The sequence below is a fragment of the Acipenser ruthenus genome, chromosome 45 (assembly GCF_902713425.1).
Source record: "Acipenser ruthenus chromosome 45, fAciRut3.2 maternal haplotype, whole genome shotgun sequence".
In the NCBI taxonomy this organism is placed as follows: domain Eukaryota; kingdom Metazoa; phylum Chordata; class Actinopteri; order Acipenseriformes; family Acipenseridae; genus Acipenser; species Acipenser ruthenus.
In genome coordinates, this window is record NC_081233.1 from 7,718,102 (window position 1) to 7,730,332 (window position 12,231).

Genomic DNA, 12,231 nt, shown 5'->3' on the forward strand with positions numbered 1-12,231 from the left:
AAGACAGCCTCTTCACGATATTTAAATCACAAATAAATATTTATTTGAAATCTGTCCCGAGCTGCAAATCCTGTCAATACGGACAATGACCAGGGATCACGTGACCTGGCATTGTTTTATTTAGCGTTACTGTTTTTATGATTGTTTTAAGGGTTTTTGTTTTGTCCTGTTTCAATGGTTTGTCTCGTTTATCCATTGATTTTATAATGTTATTTTTCTGCCGCCTTCTGTAAAATACATTTGAATTTCAATTTGAATACATAACCCGCGTGTTAGCCTCACTGCACTGGCTTCCACTGAAGTGTCCATTTAAAATGTGTACTTTTGATTCATAACGCACTTAAAGGTATGGGACCAGATTATATAAAGGAGCCTTTGTTCAGATACATACCTGCATGGGATTCAGGATCAGTTGATGCAGGTCTGCTGTGCACAAGGATACTCAAGAAGGAAGGGAGAGAGCTTTTAGATACTATGCTTGTGATTGTGAATGCATTGCCACTTCATACCAGACGTGCTACATCAGTCAATGGTTTTAAGTCTTAATTAATGCTTTTTTGCATGAAAGGCACTATATAAATTTGATTTGATTTGTGACATTCCGGATCTCCCGTCGTTAACAAGGTGCATTCAGGCCACAGTCCTTGTTTAAAACTCTAAACCCTGGGTCTCTCAGCTCACAGTGGACAGCTCACTATTCCAGTTTGTGGTTTGTTGTGTAACAAATGGATATGGTGATTAATTGATTGATTGATTGATGAGTGAGTGATAAGCACAGGGGCGGGTGGGGCGGGGAGACAGATTTGAGAAGGGAACTGTTTATTATCTTTTGCATTTCATCCCTGACTTCAAACCACTCAATCAAAGCTATACAAGTCCAAATCTGAAAGCAAACAAATGTCTTGGCTTTCCCAGAAATGTTGACCTTATCTTTGGGATTTGCAAAAGATTATGGGTTGTGCTGTATTGTTTTCACAGTAAAAGATGGCTTATTTCTGTTATATCTTAGATAATTACAGTCACGGGTAAAACAATAGGCGTCCAGAAGGGACTTGTATATTTTTAACAAATGCAATCAACTTAGCTCTGAAAAGCGTGCATACCTTTTTTTTTATATCAGCTTCAGTAGCCAATCCCTATTAAGGTGTTCTTTCAACCTAGATTTTTATTGGGCATTTCAAACACAAATGATACCGTCATCAGTACTTCAAAAGAGAAATCAAAATACAATCATTTTTTATTATTTTGTGGTTTCTAAAGCACCACAATTTCATGACGTGTCACGGTCTATAAAAAAGTATCTCGCAATTTTTCACCATTACACATTATATGTATTTTAGCAGAAAAAACTAGCGATGTTCAAAATTCAAAATTGATCATTTTCTCTAGAAATGTTCCTAAATATTTGAATGCTTAACCTGAAAAAGAGAAAATGCTAAATTATAGATTTTTTTTTATTTTTTATGTCCACCTTTTTGTCTAATCATTAGCCAGAAGCAAACGCCATTGTTCACCTGATGAGGTGTGGGTGTCTTGAACAAACCACTATAAATTTAAATTGACCTTTCACAGGCTTGCTGAAAGGAATGTCAGCTCTTGCCTGAAGTTAATGTCTTGGCAGGCTGTAACAACCCAAACCTGATTTGTATACAAGTGATTTGTCGTTAACATTGGCAGGGTAATTGCATTTAAATAGCAAATGTTTAATAAGATCATTCAATCTGTGCACATTTCTGAAAATGTAGTGATAATAAATCAAATAAGCATAGAGTGTACTCAAACCCACTGCCTTCCACACTGCAGCCCAGCGATTTCTCTAACCATTGAGCTACTCAAACCCACTGCCTTCCACACTGCAGCCCAGCGCTTTCTTTCTCTAACCCCTGAGCTCCTCAAACCCATTGCTTTCCACACTGCAGCCCAGCGCTTTCTTTATCTAACCACTGAGCTCCTCAAACCCCCTGCTTCCACACTGCAGCCCAGCGCTTTCTTTATCTAACCACTGAGCTCCTCAAACCCCCTGCTTCCACACTGCAGCCCAGCGCTTTCTCTAACCACTGAGCTCCTCAAACCCACTGCCTTCCACACTGCAGCCCAGCGCTTTCTTTATCTAACCCCTGAGCTCCTCAAACCCCCTGCCTTCCACACTGCAGCCCAGCGCTTTCTTTATCTAACCCCTGAGCTCCTCAAACCCATTGCCTTCCACACTGCAGCCCTGCACTTTCTCTAACCACTGAGCTCCTCTAACCCACTGCCTTCCACACTGCAGCCCAGCACTTTCTTTCTCTAACCACTGAGCTCCTCAAACCCACTGCCTTCCACACTGCAGCCCTGCACTTTCTCTAACCACTGAGCTCCTCTAACACACTGCCTTCCACACTGCAGCCCAGCACTTTCTTTCTCTAACCACTGAGTTCCTCAAACCCACTGCCTTCCACACTGCAGCCCAGCGCTTTCTTTATCTAACCACTGAGCTCCTCAAACCCACTGCCTTCCACACTGCAGCACAGCGTTTTTTTCTAGCCACTCAGCTTTCTTTAAGAGTTCACTAAGAAACGGAAAGGGCTATTGCTGTACTATTTTGGTACCATGCAGGTGAGAAGAACACAGTTTTTGAAGTAATTTATATTAAAACTCAACGCCTATCTCCACTGTGCCTCTTAAACTTCTGAGAGAAAGTAACCATACATATTGGAGTGAAGTGAGTGATTACTGGGGGATTCTAGGATTTATAGTGTTTTTTTCCCATTATTCTTTACTTACAGGCTGTAGAAATTGCAATCAGATAATAAAAGGTATTGATTTTGTGCAAATTCAAGCAAAGCCTGTATATCACAATGCGTTTTCTGCTAACACGAGACTTGCTTCTTTTTAATTGCTGCTGCTACACATAAAGACAGTTCCAAGCGCCCTCCTGTGGCATACTTGTGGGAATGCAATCAGACTTGCATCCCTTAAAGGTAATACGGGTGTCCAACCACAGATTGCTTTCACACTCCCTCTAGAGGCTACAAAGCAGAATGACAGTTTAGACTTCCATGGTGTAAACATTTGGCTAAAACACTTCACTAGCTAAATTTAGCATTACTAGTTGCTGAATTTAGGCCTAGTTTATAATTGCATTTATTTTATGTTTAATTTATGTTTCTATATTTTGGGCCTATTTTAAATGACAGTTCAAGCAGTTAAAAGCTAAGTGTAATTAAATCAAAGGTTTGTGTTTGGCCTCTGACCAGGGTCACCAGAATTGTTGCATTTACAGGCCATGCATATGCAAGTAGAATGAAGGTATCACCAAACTGTTAGCTTCACTGGACTCTATTTAGCAATTAAGTCACCTACCTGCATGAAAACCTCAGGGTATGAGAATTTTATTTCCCAGTCAGTAATCAGTGATATAAAAACAATGGGCAGTTGTGTGTGTTTTGTGCTTTAATCAGGCGTCTTAAACAACATGTAAAAAGTCTCCTGCATTTTATCATGTGTGGCTCTGTGTTCCTTTTCTCTTACTATTTTAAATGAATTGCATGCGTGGCCTATTAAAGTCTTCAATTCAATTACACGAATGATCACTATTTGCTTGTCTTGACAATTTTTCCAAGATTTTTCGGTTGCAGTGGTTTGATTTCATATGCACAGCGGATCAAAACCACAGAAGCAGTGTGGTGTTCTAACACACCGCTGTATTAATGAACTCATACGAGAGGAAAGAATGACAGTAACAACACCCGACACCGCAGAGCGTCTGTGTTTTGTTTTTTAACACCTCTCGGCTGTTGTTGGAAGGTGACGGGGAAGCACTCTTCACAGGTGTTGAGTGAACATGCAGTGGTAGAGTTGATCTGCTCCACCTGTCGGTCTGAAACTGTCAATGCGTTGTGTGCTGCTTCTTTGTGGAGGGCTCCGCTGACAGGTGTTTTCAACACTGCTCTGCAGACGCAACACTTTTCAATGCAAAGCTGTGACAGCTATGTCCTGGCGATGAGAGACATCTGCTGCATTTTGGAGGCATTATGACAACAAAACCAGAAATATAAGACTCTGATAAAAGGTTTGGGAGTTTGAGTATTTGTAAATATCTTGCAGTTGAGTATTTTTAGAGTCGTGGGAAAAATCTAAATAGAAGGGTAAGGTTTTCCAATGGCATTTAAAAACAAATGAATTAGAAATATAGCATTTTAACCAAAAGGTAGTGCAGCTAGCTGACCATTAAAAAGTTGATTAAATAAAAAAAAATGTGTCGACATTGTTGCTTTGATGTAACTTCTTCGAAATGACAGGAAACTGTCCCCTGTAAAGCTAGCGTCTTCACCCATAACTTCGATGACACTTAGAGGCAATAATGTAAGATGAAACTTCAGGAAAACTAAATGTTTTGGCAAAGTGCCTTGACACTGATGCGCCTGCACTTATCCACTGCTTACTGGAAAAATCCCAGAGAAAGGTTACCTTGTGATTCACAGAACATTCCATTCTAAAACTAGGAAGGCACGCAGTCAAAGAAAAGCCACCACTTTGTTTGTTTGAAAACAGTTTATTTTTTTGTTAAGGTGCGGAGCAGGAGGCAGACAGAGTTGTGAAGTACCCTGGACCTCTGAGTACAAAAGAAGAACAGACACAAACACACATAGGGAACTCGAACGGCATTCTTAAGGCACAGATTACATAGCATCCCTTAAACCCTTTCAATGGCCTTTCAAGGTGGCAAAAAACATCGGATCAACAGCAAAGGGTTTAGTAGTCAAGTTAGGAGGTTGTGTAGCGTCATCATTAGTAAGATACGACTTGGCCAGCAGGTCAGAGAATGGGAGTCCCATATCGATGGGGTAGATAGACTTACACGGGCCTGTGCGTCTGCTTGCCTTGACTATCGTTCGTTTCAACAGAGTGTTACACTCAGTTGTGTTAGCCAGTTGTATGTTAAAAAGGGTTACTCTGAAAGACAAGGTTTGCACGCTCTACAAGAGACAGAGCCAGCCGCGGAGTTCTGAAATTCCCGAAAGACATTTTTGAAAAGAACCTGATGCTCTTTGTAGATGGGGTGGGGGTGGGGGGCTAGGGGGGGGGGGGGGAGGTGTTAGGGTGAGGTTAGGAGGGAGCTGCCCGTCAGCAGACAGACTGATCACCTGTTTTATACAAGGATTGGGATTAGGGATGGGTGGGCGCATATTCTTTTTTAACACTTAAACAAGACGGTCAGTCTGGCTGGGGCAGGGAAGCGCGGGCTCGGAACGTTGGGGTTTAGTCTCGGATGATCTCAGAATCCTCGGACACCACCGAACCGTTGAGGGTCTCGATCTTCTTGACCAGGATGGTCTTCTTGCTGCTGCTGCTGCTGCTGCCGCGGTACCCGCTCCCGTGCCCACTGCCATACCCGCTGCCATACCCAGAGCTGAAACCACTGGAGTAGTTCTGGCTCATGGAACTGCTCTCCAGAGGGTAGTTGTAGCTGGTGGCTGGAAGGGAGAAACAGCGAGGTTTCATTAGAACAAAAAACAAAGGACTCGAAAAGGAAGAAACTCAATAAAATACTGGCTTGTGGAATGGATATTCTGCCTGGCTCAAGTTATTTGATGATTTCCGTGATTCTGTGCATCTTATTTGGGTTTAAACCTGCCTTTATAAAAGTTTCCCACAGTAAAATCATAGAAGAGTGTAATAAAGCATGAGGAAAACATAGGTAAGAGAGGTATGGTATAAGCCTAAAAGGTAAAACAAAGGCAAATGCATAGTAAAACCATGGACAATTACCATGCATATTGAACATGGTGAGCATTAATAATGGGGGGAGCTGGACATGAAGTGCTCTATGAATGGGAAGTGGAAATGTAACTTACGTGCATAGCTCTGTTGGGAGATTTGAACGGACTGGATTCCAGATACCAACCTATTGGTGAGAGAGAATCAGTGTTTGGATTAGTATTGGAGGTGTACAGAGCTGTCGAATACGTTAAGATATGGAATATATTCATATATATTTAACATCTTCATGGTAATCATTTTATAAGATGTTGCGATATTTGAAATTGGAACAAAATATTGAAATATATCTTGAAATATATTCTGATAGATAGATAGATAGATAGATAGATATAGTTCTGACTAGTAGTGCAGCTAACAGCCTTGTAAAGGCAAACAATGAGACTGAAAACCCCCATAGTCTTAGGAAAGCAAACTAAAGTTTCTGTAACACAATACTCAGGTGAAATGTTTAAGTCTTTAAAACACACGAAGCCTGACCAGGAAGATGAAAGTGTTTTTTCTTCGCTACGAGAGGCCCTGCAGTAATCAGTCTAGTCTTGGGATCCACTTTTAGCTAGACAGCGTCTCGTTTCTACTTGGTCAGCAGGAACTGCAAGGTGCTGTTTGCCTTCTCACGCATAGTTAGATTGCTTGCACAGCAGAGATAGTATTTGATCATTCGAGCTTGCAGGCTAATGCCACATGAGTCAGTGAACGGAAAGATAAAGTGCTGTCCTCATTCTGGATCACGGAAGATTTTTACCTTTGTGAAATACATTTAGAAGTGGTTTCACATTAGGTGGACTAAAATTAGTGCTAAATCGGGTCTGTGAAATTGCTACTAAATTATGAATATATTCTAGAATATATTCTGCTATGTATTTTGCCGATATTGAGTATTGCAATATATATGACAAAATATATTTTTAAATATATTTAATTCCCAGAATGAAACCATTCTGAAAGGAGAAAAGAATAAGAGGGTGAAGATATTTCCGCAGATGCCTACCTGCTCTCCTCTCCTTCCAGGAGCTTCCTGTAGGTGGCGATCTCGATATCCAGGGCCAGCTTGACGTTCATCAGGTCCTGGTACTCTCGGACCTGGCGGGCCATGTCCTGTTTAGCTCTCTGGAGAGCGGCCTCCAGATCTCCAATACGGGCCTTGGCATCTTTCACTGCCATCTCCCCACGCTCCTCTGCCTCAGCGATCTGAGCCTCCAGGTTCCCGCGCTAGATGGGTAATGAGAGATGGGTTTTGTAGCTTCTGCTGCTGAAGGAGCAGACTGGTGGAAGACACAGTACACATCCTGCCATGCATTTTATAGCAGATACTGGCCTCCTTCTGGAGAACTATGGAACAGCTTATTTAGGGCTTGTACTTGCAAGGTTGGTCTTCTTTACACTAGTAGGATAGTTCTGGAAGTGACTATACTGACCAGGGCCAGCTGTCTCCTCTCTAGGGGCTAACTGGATGGATTGATATGCTTAAGGTCACTCATGTCACACTAATATGGGATGGGATCAGCCTAGTCCCTTTACTGTCAAAGTGTCGACTAGCTTGCTCTTAAAAAGTAATGGTGGAACACACAAAGCCACTTTTTCAGGAATAGTGTCTTGAAACCTGGTTTCAGGAGACCTAGTTTGAGGCAACTTAACTGTATCAAACCCCAAGTCTCCCCTGGAGTGCCATGCAGTGACCTGAAACCTAGTCTCCTGGAAGCGGCTTTGTGTTCCCTGTCTGGTCCTGGGCTGGGTCCTGGGGTAAGCTTGTGTTGGGTACTCTAGTTTGCAGGACTGGTAGTGCTGGAGGAGACTCACCTGTCTCTTCACGGCTTCAATCTCAGCCTGAAGCCTCTGGATCATTCTGGTCAGATCTGAGATTTCTGTCTTCGTGTTACGCAGATCGTCTCCGTATTTGCCCGCAGAGGCTGAGATCTCTTCATACTGAAGGAAATAAATAAGAAAATATTTATTAATTTGATAAAAAAAAGAGACCAGATAACTGGGGCTGTGCACAGAGTGGTCCTTACCAAATAATCTTGAGTGGGATATATATATACAAAGGGCTGCAGAAGGGCAATTGTACACAAATCTTTGGGGACATTTTTTGCATGTTCTGGCTAACACTACACAGCAGTCTTTTTTTTTAAAAACACAGAGGCTAATTTAAACATGGGAACGATTTTTGTGATGGTTCAACACTCAACAGTGAGGAAGGAGACGGGTACTGATGGAAGGGTATTCAGACCAGGTGGAGAGAAGCTTGTTTTGGGGCACAGTGGACACTCACCTTGCTCTTGTACCAGCTCTCAGCCTCGGCGCGGCTCTTGGCAGCGATCTCCTCGTACTGAGCACGCACTTCGGCCACAATGGAGTCCATGTCCAGGTTACGGCTGTTGTCCATCTCGACCACCACCGAGGTGTCCTTGATCTGGGCCTGCAGCTCACGGAGCTCCTGTTTGGGTGAGACACGGGGGTGGGGGGGTCAGACAGCAGTTTAGACAGTGAGTTACTTATTCCCTATAAACCGACTCGTCCTTTGAGATCAGCAAACGATGGTCTCTTAGTAATTCCAGGTACCCGATGAGGAACCAGTGGTGCAAGGGCCTTTACTGTTTGAGCTCCTTCGATTAGGAACTGCCAATATTTTTTAAATCTAAGCTCAAAACATGTTTCTTTGATTTGGCCTTTCACTAGCAAGCAGTTGGGAGCTGTTTTGGCTTGCTGTTTATTCTTGTAAAGCACCCTGGGATACACTGAAGCACGCTCTAGAAATTTGGTTATCACTGTATCAACGGGAATCCGAATCTGGACAATATCAAGGTTCATAATGCACCTATATTAAAACTTTGTTTTATGTCAGGCCATTTCTGCCACGTCATATCAGAACTGCTGCTGAGTCACTTGCAATAGGACCTTGTTTGTTTTTTTTACGTCTCATCCGAAGGACGGAGCACAACAAGGTTAAGTGACTTGCTCAGGGTCACACAAACTGTGAGTCAGTGGCTGGGATTGAACTGGGAACAATCTGGTAACAAGCCCGCTTTCTTTAACCACTGGAACAACATCTATACAGCGATGAGCTCGACTGAGCTGTTTGGGGGTTTGGAAGAGAGGCCTTACCTCTTCATAGAGCTGCCTGAGGAAGTTGATTTCGTCTGTCAGGCTCTCGAGTTTAGCCTCCAGCCCCACCTTGTTCAGGTAAGCTTCATCCACGTCCTGCAGATTTAGAGAGAGAGAGAAAGGGAGAGAGGGGGCTCAGCCACAGTGCGGAGGCAACAAGGTCTGGCATTCGTATGGTCATGCTCATATTGATATCGCAGTGCCATCCGGGGTAAATCAATGCACTCACCTTCTTGATCAGAACAAACTCGTTCTCACACTCTGTGCGCTTGTTGATTTCATCCTCGTACCTGCGCGAGAGAAGGGGGGAGTGCATTTAGTACGGGTAGGGTTTAGTCATGTCAATGAAACGGTTAATAGAGAACTTACAAATATCAAGTTATTTTATTATTAAATCCGATAATGGTAACCCTTTCAGATATCGTCGTTTAATTATTAAACAGCAATATTTGTTATCAAAAACATCCCGCTGTTAGTCTGTTACACAATTTTCTTTTTTTGTTCTGTTGCATTTATTGATGTGGTGCAGCAGGTGGCGCTGTTGGTGCAGTTTGACTTGTCTGCAACAGGAAGCCCCATAGAAAGGTTCTGTGGGTGGGTGTGGGTGGGTGTGGGTGGGGGTGGAGAGGCACTCACTTGTTTTTGAAGTCCTCCACCATGTTCTGCATATTATTCAGATCGCTCTCCAGCTTCATCTTGTCATTGCCCAGGGAGTCGAGCTGCCTGCGCAGGTTGGCGATGTACGCCTCGAACATGGCGTTGATGTTGGACTTGGTGGTGGTCTGTCCCTGCATTAGATTCCACTTGGTCTCCAGCATCTTGTTCTGCTGCTCCAGAAAACGGACCTAAAAACGGGGAAGGGAAGGGGGGGAGATGCGGACACCAGCTTTTAGTTAAACCAGCCCACCCATCAGAAGAGAGCATTTGTAAAATATTGAAATATATCCTAAAATATATATATATATATATATATATATATATATATATATATATATATATATATATATATATATATATATATATATATATGGGGAGTGGAAGGCTAACAGTAATCTCTTTGCAAAAGGACTAAAGGCCAATAGAGACATTGAAATCATTCATAGATGTAGGAAAGCAAACTAGTGCAGAGGTAAAGTTTCATAAAATAAATGGATTAAATGAATTAAAGCACAAATAGACGATAGTAAAACCCAAAGTGGAGCTGTTCCAATTCTGTTAAAAAGCTTGTAGCAATGATAATAAGAAACACATTTAGGTTCACTAAAAGTTCATTGTTTTCTTGTCGCAAAGTTCACAGTTTCTGCACAACGAGGGTGTGGCGCCATATAGGTGTTTATTACTGAACACCAAAGAACTTTAACCACTATAAGGTATCAATTTAAACTAGGAAAAGGTCAATGGAAACATGATTAGAAGGATAATTAACTAATTACTGTTCTCTGGTAGTTCAAGCTAAACACTGAACAAGGAGAGTCTGTGTACTGTAGGGGTGTGGTTTGAGGTATTGGAGAGAAAATGGAAAGCTTGGGCAGGTAAATCATTAACAGGCAGCCATGTTGTCAGAGATACAGGGAGAAGAGGAAGGAATGTTAAAGCGAAAAAAACTGGAGCAGAGGCTGTAAAAAGAACAAAGAAAGACACAAGTTCTACAAAATATTGTGTGAATGTCGTAATATTCGTATTCTGGGGAAACTTTGTGATTTCAGTGCGTGCAGGTTCTCTTGGTGTGAGGTACGGTACTGCACTGTGTAACCTGAGAGCCAGCGGGAATGCAGAAAAGAATGCAAGGTCTTGAGCTTAAAAAAGCAAACAGCAGGTTTTAACAATCACCAGTCAGCCTGGCAGTAACTAGAAAACTTTAAAAAGAAGAAACTGAAACAAGTTCGCTATATGCAAATAGTTTGATTTCCAAAGTACGACACACTACCCCACCAACCTACAAACAGCAGAGGGAAACCAAAGCTAAGCCTAGAAAAACTCCACACTGTTCTGGCACTTGCCTGCTGACTTTTCTTTACATCTTTTGTTTTAGAGAACTATTTTTGGATACCAAAAAGAAATCCGAAACCCGGAATTATTACTTTTACAGCAGAAAACATTTTATCGATGGAAAACTGAACCCTTTTGGACATTTTTGGCAAGTGTTGCTCTCATTTCTACTCTCAAGCTGGAGATTTCAAACAGCCCCAGCTGTAAGTTTTGCACAATCCAGTAGGATTTTTATTGAACAATCTCAGAACAAAGTTAGGGCTACGGAGCATTGTGCAGCGTGCATTTTGGAGCAGATATCTCTTCTAACGGACCAAAGAACTTTCTCCCTCTCCCTTTGATACTGTTTCTGCTTTACACGTCAACGCCCTCTTCTCCTGCTTTCCCCACTTCTCTCTGTCTACACAAATACAATGCACTTTTGCCAAATAAAACTACCACAAGAATAATCAAACAAGAAGGGGTTTTACTGACCTTGTCGATGAAGGAGGCGAAGCGGTTGTTGAGGCCCTTGATCTGCTCCTTCTCCTGGGAGCGGATCACCTGGATGTTGGGGTCGATCTCCAGGTTGAGGGGGGCCAGCAGGCTCTTGTTGAAGGTCACTCCGGTGATGGGGGCTCCCATGCCGCCACCATACCCTGCACCACCCCCCATGCCCATGCCCAGGCCCATGCCGCTACCGTAGGCTGATGAGGAAGTGATGTAGCTCCCTCCGCCAGACCCGTAGCCCATGCCTGCTCCAGAACCATAGCCCATGCCTCCTCCAGCCCCACCATAGGCGCTTCTCACACTGAAACTAGAACGGACATTGCTTGGCCCTGCATAGCTCGAGCTGCTAAAGTTCCTAGGAGAAGATCTGGAGACAGAGGAGCGGACGGTCTTTTTCACTTGGAAAGACATCTTGAATGGATCTTGTTTTGTGCTGGTTTGCACGAAAGGTCGGTGGTGGAGGAAGAGCTAGGCAGGCTTCAGTGCTAGCAGATGAAGGAGGAATGGGGCTATGCTGGTTGTTATAAGGGCTGGGTGCTGGCTAGCTCCTCCCTTTGGTGGAGTCTGCTAGAGGGAAGGCACAGAACCTGACACCTGGACCAATCAGAAGGCCAGGGAGTGCTGCACGGGTCTCACTGATCACAAGAGCAGATTGTTACCTGGCTAACTTACACTTTCTTTCTTTCTTTCTTTCTTTCTTTCTTTCTTTCTTTCTTTCTTTTATTCATATTCTTTCCTTCACTTTTTCCCTTCTTTCCTTCATGCTTCTCTTTCACTTTATTTAACTTTCAGTCTTTCTCCCCCCCACCCCTTGCATTGTGTGTGCCTCTGTTTATAGTATTGTTCAGAGCCAAGCAGACCAAGTCAGAACAACGCTGCTTTGTTTTC

General features: G+C 42.9%; 1 protein-coding gene across 1 annotated transcript; it reads right to left on the bottom strand.

Moving 5' to 3' along the window:
• Positions 1–4,514: 4,514 nt before the first annotated feature.
• On the bottom strand, positions 4,515–11,852 carry LOC117400896 (keratin, type II cytoskeletal 8). The gene is made up of 9 exons (XM_034914077.2): positions 11,329–11,852; positions 9,502–9,710; positions 9,095–9,155; positions 8,866–8,961; positions 8,033–8,197; positions 7,561–7,686; positions 6,752–6,972; positions 5,838–5,887; positions 4,515–5,456 (listed from the first exon to the last, which is right to left on the bottom strand). The coding sequence occupies exons 1-9, from the start codon at positions 11,752–11,754 to the stop codon at positions 5,242–5,244; spliced, it is 1,569 nt and encodes a 522-aa protein (XP_034769968.2). The 5' UTR covers positions 11,755–11,852; the 3' UTR covers positions 4,515–5,241.
• Between the last annotated feature and the right edge of the window lie 379 nt (positions 11,853–12,231).